A 19,958-nucleotide genomic window follows, 5' to 3' on the forward strand; every position below is an offset into this window, starting at 1 on the left:
TTCACGAAGGTTCTTTCTCGGTATCGCGATCCTTCATTCTCTGATTCGCTTCTCGTTCTGCCTCCTCTGCTGCGGCCAGAAGCTCGTCTATACGACCTTCAATGCCATCAAGTTGCTTCTCAAGAGCCGACGCGGTTTGTTCTCCTCTGAGCATATATTAGCAGGTACCCAATGTAGACAATATCTTTTCTCACTTTGCAAGCTCTTGAAATGCTTTGGCCATCTCCGTTGCCATGCGCTGAGGGTTCTGTAGACCATTCCTGCTATCCTTCTCTTCAGCCTGATCTCTATTTAGCTCTTGGGCCATCATGAACCGACCTCGCACCTGGGGAGTGTATTTGCACCAGCCTGGTGCTGCCCTGCTCAGCTATATTTTATCCTTGCCAAGTATAGTGAGTAGCCGGAGAGCAGTGAACTCGTAGGAGCTGGAACAACGACGATGATCGTGGTGCAGTCCTGCTCGTATCCAAGATGCTTCGCTCGTCCCTATAGTGCGGGTCCTTGGACGCCACATTTCACCCCGCTCTACCCTATTTGAGTAAGGCTATGACTCGGTCGGGCACTACTGTTGCCAAGAGCTCATGTTTATAAGATCGTCGATCGTTCTCGTAACCCTTGCGAAATCAAAATTTCAGAAAGATACGAGTAGCGTCAAAAAAGGACAGTCTCGAAGCGATTCCCGCGTTTGGTTTACTCAATTCCTCGGTCGAATCGTGGCTTTGGCTTTCCATCTCTATTTGGCGACCAGGAAACAAAACACTCCGCGCTTAGGATCTCAATATATCGATCGTGAAAGTGCAGCAGAATCGTGTGTCATCATCTATCTCTCTACCCGGATACCATGCTGCCTTGCCTATCATTTGCCTGTATCGCCCCGTCTGTCCACATGGACAACGTGCCGCGCAATCCACTCGACCGAAATAATTTCTCTGTCCACAAAGCATGCTCAAGTACGACTAGTGGTCTGTGGCGAGGATGATTGTCTTCATCAGAGCGGCATTACATATTCAACCAGCGATGTCGCTGTCCGATTAGATCTTAAGATCTTCCTGGTCCAAATTGGCAGCTGCAACACGAGCGTGCTTGCTCCCTGCATGCTCTTGGTGAAGCAAGGAATTGGTATTCACAACATTCTGGTGGCCGTACGGGTACACTATATACTGTCGCTTTTGACATTGGAGCTTGGTGTCTCAGCACGTTACAAGGTACTGGATCTCCCCTAGATCATCGGCGATGGGGAGTTAAATTGCAACCTTCAGGGTGCAAGTCGTGATTTTTATCCACCATAAATCTCTTGGACTCGAACTCTAGCTCTGACAGCATCACCACTTTACAGTCTTCCTCTTCCGCCTTTCTCCTTCACACCTCTATCAATCTGTATATTGGCGCATGCCGCACATAGTTTCCGTCGTCTGGCTACTTATACTTCCTCCCATGGTACTTCTCCTAAGGTCTATTGAGTGTCTCTTACCACATCTTTCGCTCAAGAGCGACCGCGGGGACCCATGCATACATTGAAGCTCCTATGATTCGCTACCTCGCCCTTTGCTCTCCAACATTCGGACAAGGTTCCAATCATCACCCGCAGAGCCTCAAGACCCACGTTCATCAGGGTCTTTCGGTAACATACTGGACCTCATCGACCCCACATCAGAAGCGTTGATTCGTTATCTTCGTCAAGACCTGATCATTCTCCAAGGCATAGAAGTAATTGTGCTCGCCTCGAACAATTCTCCTGGACTTTCTTCCTTGCCTTCTAGTGCCCGGCATTGTGCTACCAGCTTTCGTAGCGAACCAAAATCTCGATGGTGGCTATAGATCTCCCCTGCATACTCGCAACAGAGGCGAGACGCAGCATTGGTCAAACAGAATAGCTAACCTAACCCACCCATGAACACTTTCATATTCGAAATTACTGGGGATTTTTCGTCGCAGTAATACAACCACTTTAATCGATGCAAAAGCGGTCGTGAGGCACTCCACGGCGCGATAGATCTACCGCAACGCGCACTACCCAGCAGCTTGCTACGCCTGATTCGGCCACTGAAAGCTACAATCGATGACGGGAACGGGCTTGAATGACAGCACTTCGACCCATTTTGGAGCAGCTTGGCCTGTCACAGTACCATACTGCATTGGTTGCTGAAGGGTTCGAGATATGGGAAACTGTATTGGACATCCAAGAAAGTGATTTGTAGGATTTACCACCAATGTGCCCTCTCGTGATACTGATGAACATTATAGGGCAGTCCTCAATGTAAAGCTGGGTCATAGGCGTGTAATACTACCGGTCCTGTTTCCATTGAGATTAGCTTACAAGAAGTCCAGATATTGCAACGAGCAATCGCCGACTATAGAGGTGTTGCCGTTGACCGCCCCTTGCCATTGCCTTCCAACGCTGCACCGGGACCGGAGAGTGCAAAGGCAGATTCAGCCACGCAGCAAGCTAGACACAACAAGGATACGTTATCGTCTGTAGGGGAACAGAAGAGGAAGTACCGTCGTCATCCAAAACCCGATGAACATGCTCCCGAAAAGCCACCGTCCGCGTATGTTCTTTTCTCCAACAAAGTTCGTGAAGAAGTCAAGGGAGACAATATGTCATTCACAGACATTGCGCGACTAGTTGGCGAGAGGTGGCAGAAGCTTGACCCATCGCAAAAGGACATCTTCGAAAGTCATGCTGCAGCGTTGAAGGATACGTACAATGCTCAGCTTGCTGACTATAAAACAACGGATGCTTACCAACAATATATGGATTATCTTGCCGACTTCAAGGCTAAGCACAGCGGTGTTACTACGAGCGAATGGAAGAAACCGAGACTCGAGCCGAGTGGTAGCTCGAGCCTCTCAGCAGCGTCTCAGGCTGATTCTATGGAGGGAGCCTCAGATCTTTCTGCACACAAGCGAGGCCCGTCTTTCGTCTCCATGAGCGTAACCTCTCAAAGTGGGTCGCTCAGTGAATCTAGTGCGTCAACTCTGCATATCGTGACATCGATCCCGAGCCTGCCAGGTTCCGCGGGTCAACATACACCACCTCCTGTTCAAGAGAGGCAGCTGCCGGGAAGACTTTCGGGACAGAGCTCGATGTCGGAGGAAAGCAGCTGGAGAAGCCTCGAGTTGAACGATGTCGTAGCTCGAGGTTCACAGCTTCCACTTGGTACGTCATCGTCATCGGCGTTTGCTTCTCGATCTGCTCGTCAAGAGTACTATAGTCCTGAATCTCAGGCGTTACTTAGGCGACAAAACTTGTCAAACCCTCACAACTTCTCGTCAGTAGCCATACCAGCCGTGAGCTCCGGAAGTGGTCCACCCTCTTCGACATCAGGTCCTGGGTTAGCCGCACTTGAGCCCTGGATGGACCGGAACATTGATGTCGTGCGGCAGAACCAAGTCGATACGTCCTTACAGACGTCTCAGCACTCTGCTTCTATGCCCCTTTCGCAACTTGTAGATCTATCATTCGGAAACCCTAGCGACATCGTTACGCAACGGACCTTGCCTCCACTTCGACAGCGGAGCGATACGCCTACTAACCCGCCTGGAATATTTGGGACGTCGCAGCGGCTGAGTTCGTCACATTACCTCAATCCTCATTCCGACAAGATATCCGTCAGACGAAGCCGCTCGCAGAATCAGACGCCGACAACATCCGAAAGTGAAGCCGCAGATACTTTGGCTGGATTGGCCGAGCGAGAACAGGTATTCGATCCAGCAAGAACACCAAAGGGTAACTCATACGGACGTCGATAGTTGAGGCGGCATTCAAGTTCTGAGATCCTTCGGTGCAGAAGTTGTAATTTGCGCAAAATGACGGTATGACGCTGCACATGTGGCCGGAGTTATTGGAGCAAGCTTGTCTGCCCTCGAGATGCTTCTATAAAGCTGCCTTACTCCCTAGTTGTGCCTATCAACCATTTGAAAGGACCATGACCTTCTATCTTTTGTCGTGTAGAAGTGATTATTTTGAGTCGCATCGAAAACGGGTTGCAAGTCCTGCTTCACCTTTACACGAGTATTTCATGCAAAGTCCGAAGATAGTCGGCCGCAATATCGAATACTGAAAAGTTGTGTATGTGTCACCCCGATGCCTTATACCATATTTGGACCGATTGTAGACACATAGGACACGAGAAAAACACGATTGAGAGACTTGATAGAAGTCCAAGATCTACAGATGTGCTAGTATCGTCCTCATCTAATCCAGCGAACGAATAGCAGACGTGAAAAGGCAGAGTGACAGTCTGAAGCTCCACTTGGTGCATTCGAGGGCTGAAAGCTTGTCCAACCAAGCAGTTTACTTGGCAGCTTGGCTTTTGGGAGGCTGGAGCCAAGTAGAAGTCTCACGTCGTCTTTCTAAATCTCAAACACACTTGCTGTTGCACGATATTGCCGTGGGACTGTCCAAGATTGCACCGCATGATGTATATTGTCGGGGCATACTGAAAGTCTTCAAATAATTACCTGCACGCTCCACAATCTTCATGCCCACTTTGTTCCCCTTGGAGTAAGTCGCAAAGCGTCCCTAATCGTTCGAGTGCCAATAGACGACTTGAAGCTACCCTCGGACATCCCTTGGTGACGTTGGCGAGCATAACAAGCATAAATTGAGATGAGCTTGTTACTTCTTGTTCTTGCTTGTCTGTCGAATGACAAGTCAGGATCAGCTTCTCATGGCAGTCGCTTGGGTGGAAGACGTGCCTTTTCTAGCACTTATGTCCGTTCAACAACAACTTGAACAAGCTACGACGTTATACTAGAAGGCAAGTCCCACCTGCAGGTCACCGTTCTTTACTTGTACACCAAAACCAAGACGGAAGCGTTCAGACTCTTTCCCGAATTCGAAATTCAGAATAGGCTCAGTTGTGGCAAAGCAGGCACGGCAGGCTTCACTCACAAATATAAGAACGAAGCTATGTCTCTTCTAACTTCACTTCACTTACATCACATTCACAATTCTTTTGACTGTCACTCTTTTCATATCCCCACATTCTTTTTGATATTATTGTGCTGTCCCGAGCATTCATAAGGCGTGGAATCGGAAAAGACGCTTTCATACGACAAATTCTCTGTTCCCCATTACCTGTCGCTCTACCGACGGGCGCCATGCATTCTCTAACCACCCTTCTTGTTGCCTCGTTAGCAACTCTCGCTCTCACCAAACCAGTCCCACAAATAACAACCAAAGGCTTCAGTGTGACCGGTACTGTTGCTAAGCCATTGCCTGCCTATCCTGTCCGACTAGCTCGAGTCTACGAGGTGAGTACTCTGAAGAACTACACCAACACATACCAAATTTGCATCGCTACTCATAACCCCTCGTATCTCTAGGCTAACAACAAGAACAGAAATATGGCAAGCCAGTTCCAAGCAATATCGCTGCTGCAGCTGCTGCCGCCACAGAGACTGGCAGTGTTCCAGCAATACCTGAAGAGTCGGATGTCGCTTACCTGAGTGAAGTGAATATTGGTGGACAAACTCTGACTCTCGACTTTGATACAGGATCTGCTGATCTGTAAGTCTATCGCCCTTTCTTGCTTCTTCAGCTTGTACTTGGCGTTGGAACTAACTGTGTAACAGCTGGGTCTTCTCAAGCGAGCTTGCCTCCTCGTACACCGAGGGTCACGCCATCTACAACCCTAACAAGTCAAAAACTGCCAAGAAATTGAATGGCGCAACCTGGAAAATTCGATACGGTGATGGCTCTGGTGCAAGTGGCGATGTCTACACTGATGATGTTGAGGTAGCTGGTATTACAGTTAAGGGCCAGGCAGTTGAGCTTGCTTCCAAGGTCAGCTCTCAGTTCCTCCAGGACCCAGACAACGATGGTCTCCTCGGCCTCGCCTTCAGCTCTATCAACACTGTCCAGCCCAAGCCTCAAACCACCTGGTTCGACACCGCAGCTGCACAAGGGCTCTTCGCTAAGAATCTGTTCACTGTCGATCTGAAGCAAGGTGCCCCAGGCACGTATGATTTTGGCTACATTGACAGCAGCAAGTACACTGGGAAAATCACTTACACCGACATCAACGAATCTCAAGGCTTCTGGGAGTTCACTGGAACTGGTTACGGAGTCGGCGATGGAAACTTCCAAGAGCAGGACATTGACGCTATTGCCGACACTGGTACTACCCTGCTACTTATGGATGACTCCATTGTCGAAGACTACTACAGCCAGGTCGATGGTGCCGAAGTGGATCAGCAGCAAGGTGGATATGTCTTCCCCTGCTCCGCTCTGCTACCTGACATGATTTTGGGAATCGGTAGTGGTCAGGCCACTATTCCTGGCGGCTTGATGAGTTTAGGAGCCGTGTCACGCGGAAGCAGCAGCTGTTTCGGTGGTTTGCAATCCAACCAAGGAGTCGGTCTCAGCATCTACGGTGATATCTTCCTGAAGGCTGTTCTTGCAGTCTTTGACGCTGACAACAAGCGATTTGGCTTTGCTCCCAAGTCCTCCTGAGCAGAATCTCTAGTGAGCCTTGAGGTATTAGATACACTAGGAAGGTCACGCAGAAGCTTTACAGATACTCTGGGACAGGCACCTGGACATTTGCTCTAGCTTGTCGAAGCAAACGATGAAGTGATGTCCAAAGACAATATGAAGTGCTTCAGGGCTACACGATTTCAGAGGAGCAGAACGAAATGACATATGAGTGCATATAGTCTTCGATGAGGTTCGCTCAGTATCGAGCAAACATGATGAAATGCTCGGTCCTAAATTTACAATCCAACAAAGCTTCCCATTTTCTCCCAGTACAGTCTCTTCCCCTTCCCAAGTGTAACCGATCTGTCTGCTAACCATTACCCGTTTCATCAAAATCATGCATACCGTATCCGAGAACCTGAAATACAAACCCGTAGCCAAGAAATATATACACTATAAACATTCTCTGTGCTCGTCGACCCGGACAATCAACAAACCACACTCATCGCATACTATACACCAAGCCTTCCTTCGTGTCCCAGCAAGACCAATTGACAAGCATTCAAGGTCACATACTTTGAATTTCGAGAGACAACACTTCCAGTCCTAGCTGCATGGGCAGCATTTTCCATACGCAGTACAAGCCGAGCGCGTAATCTTATCAGGGTTATCGTGATGAAAAGGCCTACAGCCAAATAAGAGGGACGAAAGGGTCTGGCAAACTCGCCCGATTTTTGCAGGAAATAGTGGCCTAGGGTTGTGATGTGCGACTTGAAGTAGGTCCAGAGATGATCTCGTGTTTTCGTGTTGATGAGTCCAGTAGCTCGCCATTTGCTCTTGTCTCGTCTAGGTGGGTAACACTGCTGGAAGTTTCTCGTAGAACCCTTGGAACCCGACTGAAGCGTGATGATTGTACTTGTACTCTTTTCCTCGCTCGGACGTCGTAAGGGATGCCACAAAGGAGTGCTATTCCACGACCTCGAGCTCTCCCAGGCGATCCTTGGCAAAAGTGTCCTTATGCTCGTTCCACATATTGATCAATTCGTCAACATAGGCTTTGTGTACTTCGTCGAGATAAGCTTCGTCGACCTTGCCGTCACTGCCTGCGCCGCCTTGTTGTTTGACAGCGATAGGCTTTCCTACAACGATGTTCATAGCTCTACGATATGGCATCAAGCCCACGTCGTAGTTGAAGATGCCTCTTGCATGGAAGAGAGGGACGGTAAACCCCATAGCTTTTTTGACGATCATTTGAAACCTGTGGATGAAGGGGTGCTCCTGACTGTCGACCTGCTCGTAGAGTTCATTTTCACCGAAAGCTAGGACTGGAACCAGATCAGCGCCTTGTCGGATAGCGATTTTCACGAAGCCCTTCCGCGAGTTTAGAACAAGTTTGAGATGGTGTGGTTGTGCATCCAGTGATTCTCTTGCGCCGCCAACCACGACAGTGACCGCTCGGCCCATTCCTTCATTGTTGATGCCTCCGCGGGACAAGAGGTTCTCTATGGATTCTTTCGAAACTGAACCTAGTCCTAATGCCAAAGCATAATCACGGTAGAACGGGATGCGAAAATTGCTGTCTAGGGTAAGTAAAGTGTTTGTGATGCCTGGAAATAGATCGGAGAAGCCTAGAGCTTCAGTGCCGAAGGCAGCAAAGGCACCATGTGAAATGATGCCATGAGGATGATATCCGAAGATGTATTTTCTTGTAGGAATAAGTGGGACTGTTCGATGAAGTCGAGCTGGAAAGTAGGAAGCAAAAGCAGACCAGACCTTGGATCGACGAAGAAATGGAGACCTTCGACGTAGGCGGCCATCAGTGGAGTCTTCAGAGAAGATAAGAGTATAGATTAGGTATGGTAGGAGGATCGACCAACAAAGAGGGATAGACGATAGAAGGAAGAAAAGCGACAGGAAAAGGGCGATGGAAGTGGTGTGCCATAGGACTGCAAGAGTCTGTAGTCGACGCTGCAAGGGTACATTGAGAGGGGACCAACGAATGCTGCGACTCGGTTAGCGTGGACTTGCGTAGGTCTCTGTCAAAAACATACGCTGATCGCTCCCAGCCAGCACCTGCTCTACGACCCGCCTGCAGTTGTGGTTTGGGCGTGTCCTGCAATTTCTTATTCTCGCTTGTACTCGACCCTCTCGACCGAGGCGCCGTCGCCTTGTTGTGCTTCAAATTCTCCTCATAGGAGGGATCTGGCTTGACACTGACTAGTACAGAGCCCTCTCCATCTTTATATTTCTCGTAAACTATCTTGTTCTCGTCCAGGTTCCACACGGCTTCCTTATTGGGGGTACTGTGGCCGTTACTGTGCTTGTAGTCATCGTCGCCATTCACTGCCTCGTGAGCAGCATCCGCGTAGGACTTGGGAGGGAGATCCTGCTGAGCGCGTTCTTCCGGGTTCGCAGGCTCCGAGTCCATGGTTGACTCTGGGATGGCTACCGGATGCTCAGGCTTTAAACGAGTATGAATTGCTGCTGTTCTTTGCTTGTACCATTGAAACTCGGAGTTTTCACGTTTTAGCATATTTCCACCTTCGTGGGAGCGTCCATTCTCAGCGCAACTATCTGTTTCAAAATCACGAAGCGTTCCACGGACAGTTTGCACAAGTTGCCAGCATCAAGCTTTGCATGACGTACCTCGCCCACCTTCGTCGCAGCTGCCCTGCGTCGAGTCCACATGGTTGCGAAACGTGCTTGGCACGCTGCAACTCTTCGTACAAGTACCGTAGACTAAGTAGAGTACCTGGTACACCACTGCGATGTCTTGCCATTAACAAGCATCGCTATTGTAAGTTACCATCGTCGTCTAGCAAGAGTCGGTGGGGTGTTACACCTGCGAATCGAGCATTACTAGTGATGCGGGGGCAATTTCGAATAAACTGGGTGTCTATTCGTGTTCCCGTTGCTGACCATGTATATTGATCACAGCCCGACGACCAGGCTACAGCCCAAATCCTCTAAATCGAGGTTGACCTCGAGTAAGAATATACTTGTTCTGGTCTCTATCATACAGCTGTCTATTTCATAATCACTTCCCCTTTTTTGTTTCTTCCGACTACCCTATGGATTGACTCTCTTCACTAACGGAGCAAGACTTGTTGCCCCAGTGCATCTGCTGCCGACTTTGAAAGTGGTTGGATAACGAAGGCGCACTGAAGGCTCTGCATGGTGGTTCGATCCGAGTACTGTAGCGTGTTGGTATACATTCCGTTCAAGGGAAGATCTGGAAAGTCGTGTTCGTGTCCAACGGATCCCGGAGGTATTGGATCTTTGATTGCCAGATGCAGAGGACGTGATGCAATGCGACGTTCCTAGCATAATACGTCGTTCAGAGGACAACACTCGTGCCCCTAACCAAGCCTCGAGGTAACTTCAATCATGGACGCTCCCGTTTGATCAAGTCCAGCACAAAATTTCCACCAGGTCCACCTGCGTCGAAGAGATCTCATCCTTCGTTCAGCCTAATAGCACTATAGCACTATAGCGCTATCCTCATGCTCATCTTCTAGTTCTCTCAAATTCCTCCTCTTTGTACGTCGAAGTCTCCAGACGTCTTGCGGACGTGCTGCCGAGCGGCCTCCCTGGCCGCCAGCATAATCGTCTTGAACGACGCCAGGCTGTGTGATCAAGATGGGCTGCTGGAGTATCTGAAGAGCGTCGTTATCACTTGCGAGAGCCAGAGTCAGGCCAATCAAGCTAAGGAGGACTAAGATCTGCATCTTCTAACCTGAAGAAAGAATGAGATTCTCTCACTGTCGAATTCCGAACCACAAATATTTGCAAACTTGATAGAGCAGAGCGTACTCCTGAGGGTTGATAGTAATCTCCAACATGTCTCACTGTCTCACACGGTCACACAGCACAGACCTTACTCACAACAGCCGTTTCTAGATGTACTGATCCGAGGCAGAGCGCAAGTAAGCAGAGCGTGACAGGTATTCGAGTGGAACATCAACTCTTTGTGTCTCGTTTGACATTGGCACGAGACTTCGCTATTCGTGCTGCAAGTGGACGCATACACCGGTATGTTGGAAGTCCCAACCAGGACTCGACCTGTGTTCGTAACACATCACGATATCGAATGACGGTCTGTGTGTCGTGTTACACCTGTGCACTAGGAATATGTTCCATACGTTCCGAAGTCACAACAAATCAATAAGACACAAAGGCTGATGAAGAAACATCTTCTTGTATAAATATGCATTTCTCAATCATTAGTACTGAATCTGTGTTTTACTTCAAGCATTACCCTGTGGTGCCAACTTGTACTGACTCGTAGCGCCATTACCATTTAACATCAACATCAAATATCTGCTAGATACTCTTCCACACCTAAAGGAAAAGGTAAGATCATCACTTGGGGGTATACATCATCTTCAACTTCATCCTTTCCATCCTTGTGCCGCAATGGTTGGTAGTACATTACACCGTAGTCTCCTGGGAGAACATGGGTCGGTCACTAGACACATGTTACTTATTTGGGGCTTGGGTTCCGCGAGTCCATTGGAGACTTACGCAGTCTGACCCTCTTCCTGTCGTCCTCTGACCTGAGACTCTTCCTCGTCATCGTCATCTTCGTTCTCATACTCGCCGTGCTGGCTGGCTGGGACCCAGCCGTCTCGCTCGCCCTCTAGTGGTTGATCCTGGTGGCTGAGGTCATGACCCTCGCCGTTGCCCATCTTGTTCTTGCGTCTTTGGCTCAGAGTTCGTGCTCTGGTGGACAGGCTGGACTTGACGGTGGCCTTGGACTGGACCCAGTTCGTGAGAGCGTCCTCACAGTCCTGGATGATGGCTTTGCTGGCTTCGTAACCGTCATATGCAGGTCGAGACTCGCCAGGGGTGACTGGGGTGTCATCAACCAGTTCGAGGAGATGTTTGCCGTAGCCAGCGATGATGGCAGTCTTCTCACAATGTTCTCTGAGTGCATCAAACTGATAGGTGAATGCAGCCTTCAACTTCTCTCGTGTGATGTTGCTCAACTGCGCCTCAGCGACCAGGGACTCGGCTTCAGCTCGGACGAGTTCCTGTTCCAGGACGACAATGCGTGGAGAGTTGGGGTCCTTGTATTTCAGCTGTGCGATCTGATCGGTGATCTTCTGCTTGCGGTCTCGCGATGGCTGGACCGAGGCTTCAATGTTTCGGATGGATTTGATTGTGACTCGGTACTGGTCATAACGATCGACGAATTGGTCCTCGAGCTCACCGATTTCGTAAATGAGGACACCGAGCTTGTCAGTTACGTCGGAAACGTCGTCATCGCAGGCTTCGCCCCAGATCGATAGTTGTTGCTGTTGAAAGTGTCAGTAAACAGGCTTGGGATAGAGTTGACAATGGGCAATGGCTTACAGCAACTTCCATTCTCTCACGACCAACCAGCTCCATCGTTCTCATGACGTTCTTCTCCATCTTGACCAGTTGTGTCAGTTTCTTGGCTAGATCTGGGCCGAATGCGCCCGCCGCTTGGGATCTGAACTTGTGTCCTGTCGCATATTAGCATCACTGCTACTGTACTACGTCCGGACGCCTGGATAGCGATCCGAGGCCGTTCCGCGTAGTGGTATACTTACCAAAATTGCTGCGACCAAAGAGCCTTCCAGCTTTTGTGGACGAAGATGGTGGTGGAGGAGTTTCCAGCTGCGACGCAGTTGGTGCGCGCGACTGGCGCATTGAGTATGTTCGATGCATATTGGCGGATTTTATTGGTGTATTAAGAAGTATTCAGGTGGTATAGCCTGTGGTCGCACGAGTTGTGCTGATAGAGTGGTTTGCGAAGGGTATACCGCTTGCGATAGGTGCGATTATTTGGCTGCAATCAAACGATTGTTAGTTTTCAATCGCGCGAGAGTGATATGGATGGATTAAGAGAAGGAAGAAAGGCTGGAATTGTGATAACAGCTTCCAAGCTCAAAAAGAAAACGCGAGTCTCGACAGTCTGAGCTTGCAAATTGCCTCCAAACTGAAATTGGGAGCATGATGACGTTGGCCCTCCTGCCGCTGCCACAGAACCAGGCCGGATCGAGGCGGAGAACCGCCACAGTCACAGGCTGGTTGAGCGATGAGGTCAACATCCAAAACAGAGGGTCTCACTCACTTTCAAAATTCGCACGTGCAATTCTGCCAGACAGTGGTGGTGCGAAGGGGACGATGCAGGGTATACGATCTGGGTTTGGAGGAGTGCGATTTTCACAAAGTTGGGTAGCTACAGTGTTTAAGCTGCGGGCGTTGTGCTGCTTTCTATACCCTCTACGATTGTTGTTAGACACAGTGGTCATCTTTTGGGTGGCACAGCAACCGTGACTCTGCGCTAGAGTCGCCGCTGACGCACAATCCCGCAAACCTGCTTGCTTGTTGTAGCACTAGTCAGGGTCTAACTTCACGCGAAGACCCCGTAACTTCAACTGACGATGCCGAGCTATTGAACTCGAACAATCAAGTGGTTGACGCTATCTGCCACTTCATTGAAACAATCTAATTTACAACCGTCTGGTAAGGTGGTGCTAACCCTCACCATCCCTGCCAATAGAGAGGATCGAACCTCAGAGAGCACTGCAACAAGCTCAACTACTCACTCATAGCAGAAACGTTGTGTCGCATGGATCGTGTGGACTTGACGCGTTGTCCTGCAGAAACTGTTTCATGTGTCGAGTACTAAAAACCAAAGCAATTCTCGTCTTCGACGTATCCCCAATCTGTAGGCATCAGTTAGCATGTATCGTAAAATTCGACCAGCTGGGAAGACTTACCCTTCAGTGCTGGCAGCGCAGCCTTTTGGATCATGCCGGGTGGTCCACACAAGAAAACCACAGAGTCTTGGGCGGGTGGGAAGAGCTTCCCCTTTATGATGTCTGCATTGACATGACCTGACAGACCTCCTTTGTGTTTCCAAGCATCCGAGTCCTTAGGATGGCTGAGCACGTGAGTGATTTTGATCTTACCCTTGCTATTTTTCTCAGCCTCGTCGAGCTTGTCATGCAGTAGGATATCGTCCTCTGTTTTGTTGGCGTCGATAACGCAAACTTCTGTGTTACCGCCTTCTCGGAGAACTCTTTCTATCAACGAATACCCTGGTGTAAGGCCACTACCACCCAGTACCAGACTAATCTTGCTAAACTTGTTCTTCTTCCCTTCGATGTCGAACTCGCCTTCTCCAAGATACTCAATTTCACCTGTCGGACCACAAACGTCAACACTTTCGCCAACAGGTAGCTCAAGCAGGAAGTTGGAGAACGCTCCACCTGGTTGATTTTCATCTGGATAATATGTCTTCACCGTCAACTCGAAGGTACCGTCGTCATCCTTCTGAGTGATCGGCCTTGTAGGCGTGTACGACCGGACGAGCATCTTGTCCACCATGTGGATGCCAAACTGTATATGTTGACACGTCCCCAGCCCGAGCTTCTTTTTACTAGGATCATCTTTGTATGAGAAGGTATAGGTAAAAGTATCCTCGGAAATCTGCTTCTTGTCCGCAAGTTTTACAGGCACCCACTTCTTGCTTTGCAGCAGCGTATCCTTCGGCCCGGCCTTCATACTCTGCTCCGCCTCAGCCTTGGCTTGTTCCTGCATGAATTGCTGAGCCTTGTCTGTTACTCTGCCAATCACGCATTCGGACAGTTTCTTGTGTGCGTATTCGTCGTGAATACTTTGGAAACTGCTCGTCACTTCAAGTGAGAGCTTGCCGGCATTAGCAAGTAATGTAGCAGATCCACCTGGATGCCACGAGAGCACCGAGGTAGAATCGTAAACATTTCCATTGACAACGAGCCAACAATCCTCTTTGGTATTGTGCTTTTCGACCTCTTCCCTAGTGAACTGCTTGTCAGGCACGCCACTGTCTTGTTTAGCCGCAGCGAGCTGGTTTTCTGTCGAGGGTTTCATCCAGCCATCGTCATCTTCTTGATGGAAAGGATGTCGAAACACTAGCTTGCCGTCCTTGTCGGTTTGCGCTTCGACTCGGTACCACCCATTGTTCATCATACCCATTGTGTTCCAAACACCATGCTCGGGTTGTGTATTTTTGAAAACATTGAAGCAGCGGACAATCAGCGATTCTGCACGCACGAAATGGGCCGCATCGACGTCAATGTGCCAATGGATCCAGCACCAGAACTTGGTGCCATTACGGATTGGCCGATCGGGGAAATGCCGCAAGCAATAAAGCCACGTCTTGCCCCCATCTATGGAGAGCTCAACTCTCTGGACTTCATGACCAGCTCCGTCGTATGCATAGCCTTCAACCCTGTAGGTGTCTTTCTTCAGAATGTCAACAATATCAAATTTCGCTCCTTGACCCGGTCTCACGATGACACTGTTGAGATTCTGCTCGTTACATGCCGTGCTCGGATGATGAAACATAGTCCTAGCAAACTCGCCATCTTTCTCAGTAATGAAAGCTGGAAGGACTCGGTTGTCCCAAATGTGGTAGTAGGAGTCGTTTTCGTGGTCTGTAATCCAAATTCGTGCTAGCCATTTGATAGCTCGTCCTCCAACAAATCCTGGAATCATGAGCCGAACAGGAAATCCATGATCTGCAGGTAACTTGGTATTGTTCATCTCGTAAGCCAATAGTACATCGTTTCCTCTATCCAAGGCATAATCAAGTGGTAGGGAGGTCTGGTATTTGCCCTCGCTTGGTTCATCGGCGCCTTCAAAATTGACCCACAGACGTTTTCCATTCCAGCTATCTCGGACAACGCCTGCTCGTTCGAGAACTTGCCATAGTAACGCCCCCTTCCAGTACGCGCAGCTGACAGCCCCAGCACCCCAGTCAAAGCCTTTACTCTTCTTGATTTTGTTCAATTCGCCTCGCCTATTTCCATCACACGCTAACGCAATCGGAATATTGACAGGATCAAACATGTTTCGAAGATCGTCCATAGAGAGCTTCAGAGCGCCGTCACACACGTCTAGAACATGAGTCGCCCAATACAGTCGAGGAACGCTCCCATGATTGCGAACGTAGTGCAAAGAATTAGGTGTGATAAGACCAGCCTGAAACAGAGCTTCCAGACGCGGCTCAGCGTTGAGCGGATGCTGACCAGTCCTTCTAACAAGATTACTGCTTCTTGGTATCCAGTTGTCCGGTGTCATTGCATCTACTGCCTCGATTGCAATATCCCTGTGCTCAGCCTCGTGCTTCATTGGCGAGTCCTGCTTGCCGTCATTTTGCTGAAAGTTAGTTGTCTGGTCTTTTTCATGCTGAAGGTGCCGCAAGAGGGTAATCTCTTCTGGTGTGTACCGCTCTCGAAGTTTCTGATATTCAGTTTTTTGTGATTGGCTGCCTTGCTCATTGCCATTCTGCTGAACACCGTTCGAAGTCTTAGAATCTCCCTCAGATTTGCCGTACGCATCATGATGCTTTTGTCCACCATTGCCTGTACTCCGGCGCCATTCTGTTTCGTCGTCTCTCTGCTCGCCATCCTGGTCCTTGTTCTGCTTTTTCTTTTCCTGTTCTTCCTTCTTCTTCTGCTCTTCCTTTTCTCGTTGCTTGATATTAGCAGGCCAATCTTCCTCTTTTTTGACCCAGTCTTCTCGAGCCTGGACCATAAACCTAAAGCCTGGAGGGTACTTCTCAGGCCTCTGCTTTTGAAAATCAGACTGGTTTTTCATGATATCTCGAAAGTTGAGGAGTTCGCCCTTGTCCTTTCGTTGTTGCAGTTCCTTGTATTTCCGAATAGCTTCTTCGGCAAACTGCCTGTCTTCTTCTGTTTCGTAAGGATCATGGTCTCCATCGTGCGTAAAACCTGGTGTACGTCCTTGTCGATTTCTGAAGCCAATTCGGTGGTTGTGTCCGGTGCCCCAGTCAGGCTCGTCTCCAATCTCCTGCTCTGAAGAGCCGGGATTACTGGAAACAACGGGGGCTGTCAGCTTGTCCCACGGCATTTTTCTTCGGCCTGAGCCTGTTGTTTTTAGCAATTCTGGAACAATATTAGTACAGAGCCACGAGTCAATTAGTCGGGTGTTCAGTTGTGGAAAGTAGAGCTCTCAAATGCGGGGGGCAAGCACGGTAAGCAGCAGTTCGTGACGATTTCGGACAATATCAGGATCAGGAACAAATTCAGTCGAGCGCGTCTATTTCCCTCTCATGCAAGCACACTGCAAAGAATTTCAGCCACCCATTACGTGTTCATACTGGCAGCTGGTCTCCAAGGAGAAAGAGGTCGAGCCGGGATGGTTTCATGCTGCTCAGAGTGGCAGACACGAGCTAGGTGAAGTAAGCTCGAAAGCTTGTTGCAGGCTATTTGTAAATCGGAACAGCAGAACCGTAAAATGAGAAGAGCGTTTGTCGTCATGGAGGAGGCAAGTGCTTCCTGGGTAGCCGATAGATCCCACCTCCGCAGCTTCCCTTTTACACGGAACATGCTTACCGGGTCTCCACAAGCAACATCCCTGCAACAAATTGACATCGTCGACAAAATTCTTAGCGACGCCAATGCTTGTCGTGAACTGACGACAGGATGGCCGCGAAGAGTAGCAGCTTCACCGTCTATTCACTTAGCTAGTAGAATTGGTCATTTGACCATGTCTCAGCCCGCAAAGCAACCAGCTGGACACTCAAAGTGGCTAGGCCGAGAATCATGGAGAGAAAGAATTGTCACAGCTGATCCCTCTTGGTATCTAATATGTATGGGAACCGGTATCTGTGTTCAGCTGCTAGCTTCGAATTTCCCCTATCCAGCACAATGGCTGCGAACTGTCGGCTACATCTTCTGGGTATATGATCCTCCATAAAGACCGAATAGCACACTGCTAATCTTCGAGCCAGATTCTCGACATATGCCTCTTTGCAGTCTTCACTATACTTGGCGGCGCCAGGGCCTGGATGTTCACCAGTGCCACCAAAACCACGTTTCAGGATGTACAGCAGACGTGCTACTTCGGAGCAGTGGCCATTGCTTGGGAAACAATTGGTACCGGCATCGTCATATTCTACTCCTCTCACCAGTCTGCTGCATATGTAGCTGAGGCCTTCTTCTGGGTTGCTGTTGCAATGAGCTTGGCCGTAACCTGTGGAGGAGTGTATGCCATATATCGACGTCAGGGACAACATGATCTGAGCGAAGTGACTGGAGCATGGTTTCTCCTTTTCATACCTATGATTGTTGGTGCTGCATTTGGTTCGAATCTGGCCAATGCTCTGTCCCTCGGAAATGGCCTCGCGATCATTGTGGTGTCTTACCTCATGCTCTCTCTTGGTCTTGGTCTTTCGTTCCTGCTGCTGGGAATCTATCTATGGCGCCTTCTCAGCGACCAGCTGCCGCCCAGGGCAGCCATTGTCAGCACATTTGTACCCGTTGGACCTTTTGGGATGAGTGCTGTAAGTTCTGCCCTATCCCAGTCGTGCGGGTTGGGTGGACTTGTGTGACCTTTCAGGTCATGCTGATAAACTCTTGCTAACCATCGCAGTACGTCTGGGTCAATCTGGCCGTGGCACTGTCTCGCAATGTTTCCCAAGCACATTTTGGATTCCGTCAAACTTGGGAGCCTCCGTTGAGCAGTGAGACCCAAGCCGCTGTCGCTGAGATGTTGCTCTGGATCGGCGTGGTTGGCGCTCTGTTCCTGCTTGGTGTGGCCTCATTCTTTCTCATCGAGGCATTCGCAGCGGTAATCACTGTTGTTCCGAAGAAATTCAACATTGGTGTCTGGAGCTTTGTCTTTCCGTGCGGAGTATACGCCAATGCTTTCTGTCGGCTGGCAAATCTGCTTCGTAATGATGGTATGAAGGGTTGGGCCGCTGCTTGTGCGGTTTTCACTGTACTTCTCTGGCTTATGTGTGCTACCCTGACATTCTACAAGGCGGTTTGGCAAGGCAAGCTCTTCTTCGCTCCGGGACTGCAAGGCTGGATAGAGGAGAAGGAACTTGAGGCACGCTCTAAGAAAGATGGCTTACCTAGAGATCAGGCGCTCGATAGAATACAGTCTTCACACCGATCAGGGATGACTCCGGAGCAGCATCTGCGGAGACGCAGTCCTAATAATGATGGTTCCTACGAGCCTAGTACAATCGGTGAGGACAATGCAAGCAAAGTGTGAGCAAACAACACCAACCTGCCCGCAACCTCACTCCTATATTTGATTGTTTTTCCGCACAAAACTTTCTTCCCGCACTAACCTCCCACTCACACCATGGCACTCGACCTTATTCGACACAACGGCCACTGCTTCATGCAGGTGGCTGGTCTAGAGATCAGCTTCCTCTTCAAGCGAGCCCACCGAGCTGAGTTTTTCCTGGGAGTTGAGCACATTTGCGAGCATGTCAGAGCAACACGTCCACTGGACGAAGATGGAAGTTGGTGGCTGTCGACTATCCTTGCAGCAGAGCGTCTTCTAGAAATCGAGAACAAAGTGCCCTACTCATCAACGCAAAGCCTTGAAAAGTGGTGGGCCATCTGCTTCGGTGGAGGACTAAGAGATAGCGACGAGAACACAGTAGAAGAAGGTAAGTGGCAGCCCCTGTTTCTACATGTTCGGTATTACCGTCCTGCTAACACATCATCGTTGAGCAGAAGCAGAACTCAGCCTCCGATATCCAGCTACTGCCGCCTGGACGTTACCTACAACTAAGATAGCAGGCGCCGATTTCTCTGTCGAGGTCCTTGTCGACATGTATCAATCACGACAAGGATGGATCAAGTACCACTTGGAGCCATACGAATCAACATACATCAGCTATCGAAAACTAATCGTGAGTGGTCTGAAGCTACGATCGCTACGCAAGTGGAAAAGCAAGCTCGACACCGTTGAGGTGCGATATTGCTTGTCCAAGAACAAATATTCCAACATTCCCGACACGTACGCTGAAAACAGCGAAGAGTGGCTTTGCTTCCTTCATGGCCTCGAGATGGCACACGAGCAAGCTCCTCTGGCATTAGGCATGTTGGACATATCGTTGAACGAACTCAAGTGGTATAAGAGAGCATGGGACATGTTCTGGCGTACGTTTCACCTACTTTACTAGATCACAGTCACTAATAGATATGGCAGTCATGGTCGAGAAAGGAGTGCCTCACGAAGGTCCACTAATGTCAGCTATGATAGTAGGCCTTCGTGATATGCGAGATCGACAAGATTTCCTCAAGCACCGAATCCACGACGCCAGCAAGTACATGGCATGCCTCAAGAACGATCCACCAGTTTGGCTGGAGTGGGACATTGAGGCATGGGATAAGGAGGAAGCAGACGCCTACGACTCAGACAGCACTATAAGAGGAGGTGAAGCACCGAAGAAGGAGAAGAATGAGGGTGAGAAGTGGTTGGAAGACTTGCGAAATGCGTCCATTGAGTAGGTGCAAGAGGTTTGCAGGCTTCAAAGCTCAGAGAATTGGAATACTTGTATAGTAGTATTCGAGAGACCAGGATCGTGTCTTGGGTCGTCGTAGATCTTAAGGGTCTCTATTCCAATATCATTTCCATTACCCTATACTTTTATCGATTTCACTATGCTAGACGTCTGACGATCTGGGTAATATTGTCGAATACACGTTTCACCTCAATATTACTTCGGTCTGCGAAACGAAGGATTTTA

The 19,958-nt window shown here is 49.4% G+C and overlaps 8 protein-coding genes across 8 annotated transcripts; 4 read left to right on the top strand and 4 right to left on the bottom strand.

The window, feature by feature from the left end:
- Position 1: 1 nt before the first annotated feature.
- LTR64_006393 (uncharacterized protein) lies at positions 2-307 on the bottom strand (the record flags this gene model as incomplete). The annotated part of the gene is made up of 2 exons (XM_064900724.1): positions 2-146; positions 195-307. The coding sequence occupies 2 exons, from the start codon at positions 305-307 to the stop codon at positions 2-4; spliced, it is 258 nt and encodes an 85-aa protein (XP_064754036.1).
- Positions 308-2,078: 1,771 nt separating this feature from the next.
- LTR64_006394 (uncharacterized protein) lies at positions 2,079-3,753 on the top strand (the record flags this gene model as incomplete). Its single annotated transcript, XM_064900725.1, has 2 exons — positions 2,079-2,194; positions 2,313-3,753. 2 exons carry the CDS (start codon positions 2,079-2,081, stop codon positions 3,751-3,753), a joined length of 1,557 nt encoding a protein of 518 aa, XP_064754037.1.
- Positions 3,754-5,106: 1,353 nt separating this feature from the next.
- On the top strand, positions 5,107-6,460 carry LTR64_006395 (uncharacterized protein; the record flags this gene model as incomplete). The annotated part of the gene is made up of 3 exons (XM_064900726.1): positions 5,107-5,259; positions 5,349-5,515; positions 5,581-6,460. 3 exons carry the CDS (start codon positions 5,107-5,109, stop codon positions 6,458-6,460), a joined length of 1,200 nt encoding a protein of 399 aa, XP_064754038.1.
- A 930-nt stretch (positions 6,461-7,390) lies between these two features.
- On the bottom strand, positions 7,391-8,852 carry DGA1 (diacylglycerol O-acyltransferase 1; the record flags this gene model as incomplete). The annotated part of the gene is made up of 2 exons (XM_064900727.1): positions 7,391-8,426; positions 8,476-8,852. 2 exons carry the CDS (start codon positions 8,850-8,852, stop codon positions 7,391-7,393), a joined length of 1,413 nt encoding a protein of 470 aa, XP_064754039.1.
- A 2,092-nt stretch (positions 8,853-10,944) lies between these two features.
- LSP1 (lipid-binding protein) lies at positions 10,945-12,118 on the bottom strand (the record flags this gene model as incomplete). Its single annotated transcript, XM_064900728.1, has 3 exons — positions 10,945-11,721; positions 11,780-11,913; positions 12,001-12,118. 3 exons carry the CDS (start codon positions 12,116-12,118, stop codon positions 10,945-10,947), a joined length of 1,029 nt encoding a protein of 342 aa, XP_064754040.1.
- Positions 12,119-13,081: 963 nt separating this feature from the next.
- LTR64_006398 (uncharacterized protein) lies at positions 13,082-16,315 on the bottom strand (the record flags this gene model as incomplete). Its single annotated transcript, XM_064900729.1, has 2 exons — positions 13,082-13,122; positions 13,177-16,315. The coding sequence occupies 2 exons, from the start codon at positions 16,313-16,315 to the stop codon at positions 13,082-13,084; spliced, it is 3,180 nt and encodes a 1,059-aa protein (XP_064754041.1).
- Positions 16,316-17,255: 940 nt separating this feature from the next.
- SSU1_2 (Plasma membrane sulfite pump involved in sulfite metabolism) lies at positions 17,256-18,466 on the top strand (the record flags this gene model as incomplete). The annotated part of the gene is made up of 2 exons (XM_064900730.1): positions 17,256-17,750; positions 17,840-18,466. 2 exons carry the CDS (start codon positions 17,256-17,258, stop codon positions 18,464-18,466), a joined length of 1,122 nt encoding a protein of 373 aa, XP_064754042.1.
- A 93-nt stretch (positions 18,467-18,559) lies between these two features.
- LTR64_006400 (uncharacterized protein) lies at positions 18,560-19,719 on the top strand (the record flags this gene model as incomplete). Its single annotated transcript, XM_064900731.1, has 3 exons — positions 18,560-18,872; positions 18,940-19,368; positions 19,409-19,719. 3 exons carry the CDS (start codon positions 18,560-18,562, stop codon positions 19,717-19,719), a joined length of 1,053 nt encoding a protein of 350 aa, XP_064754043.1.
- Between the last annotated feature and the right edge of the window lie 239 nt (positions 19,720-19,958).

This window comes from Lithohypha guttulata, assembly GCF_036872675.1.
Source record: "Lithohypha guttulata strain CCFEE 5908 chromosome Unknown scaffold_4, whole genome shotgun sequence".
Lineage (NCBI taxonomy): Eukaryota > Fungi > Ascomycota > Eurotiomycetes > Chaetothyriales > Trichomeriaceae > Lithohypha > Lithohypha guttulata.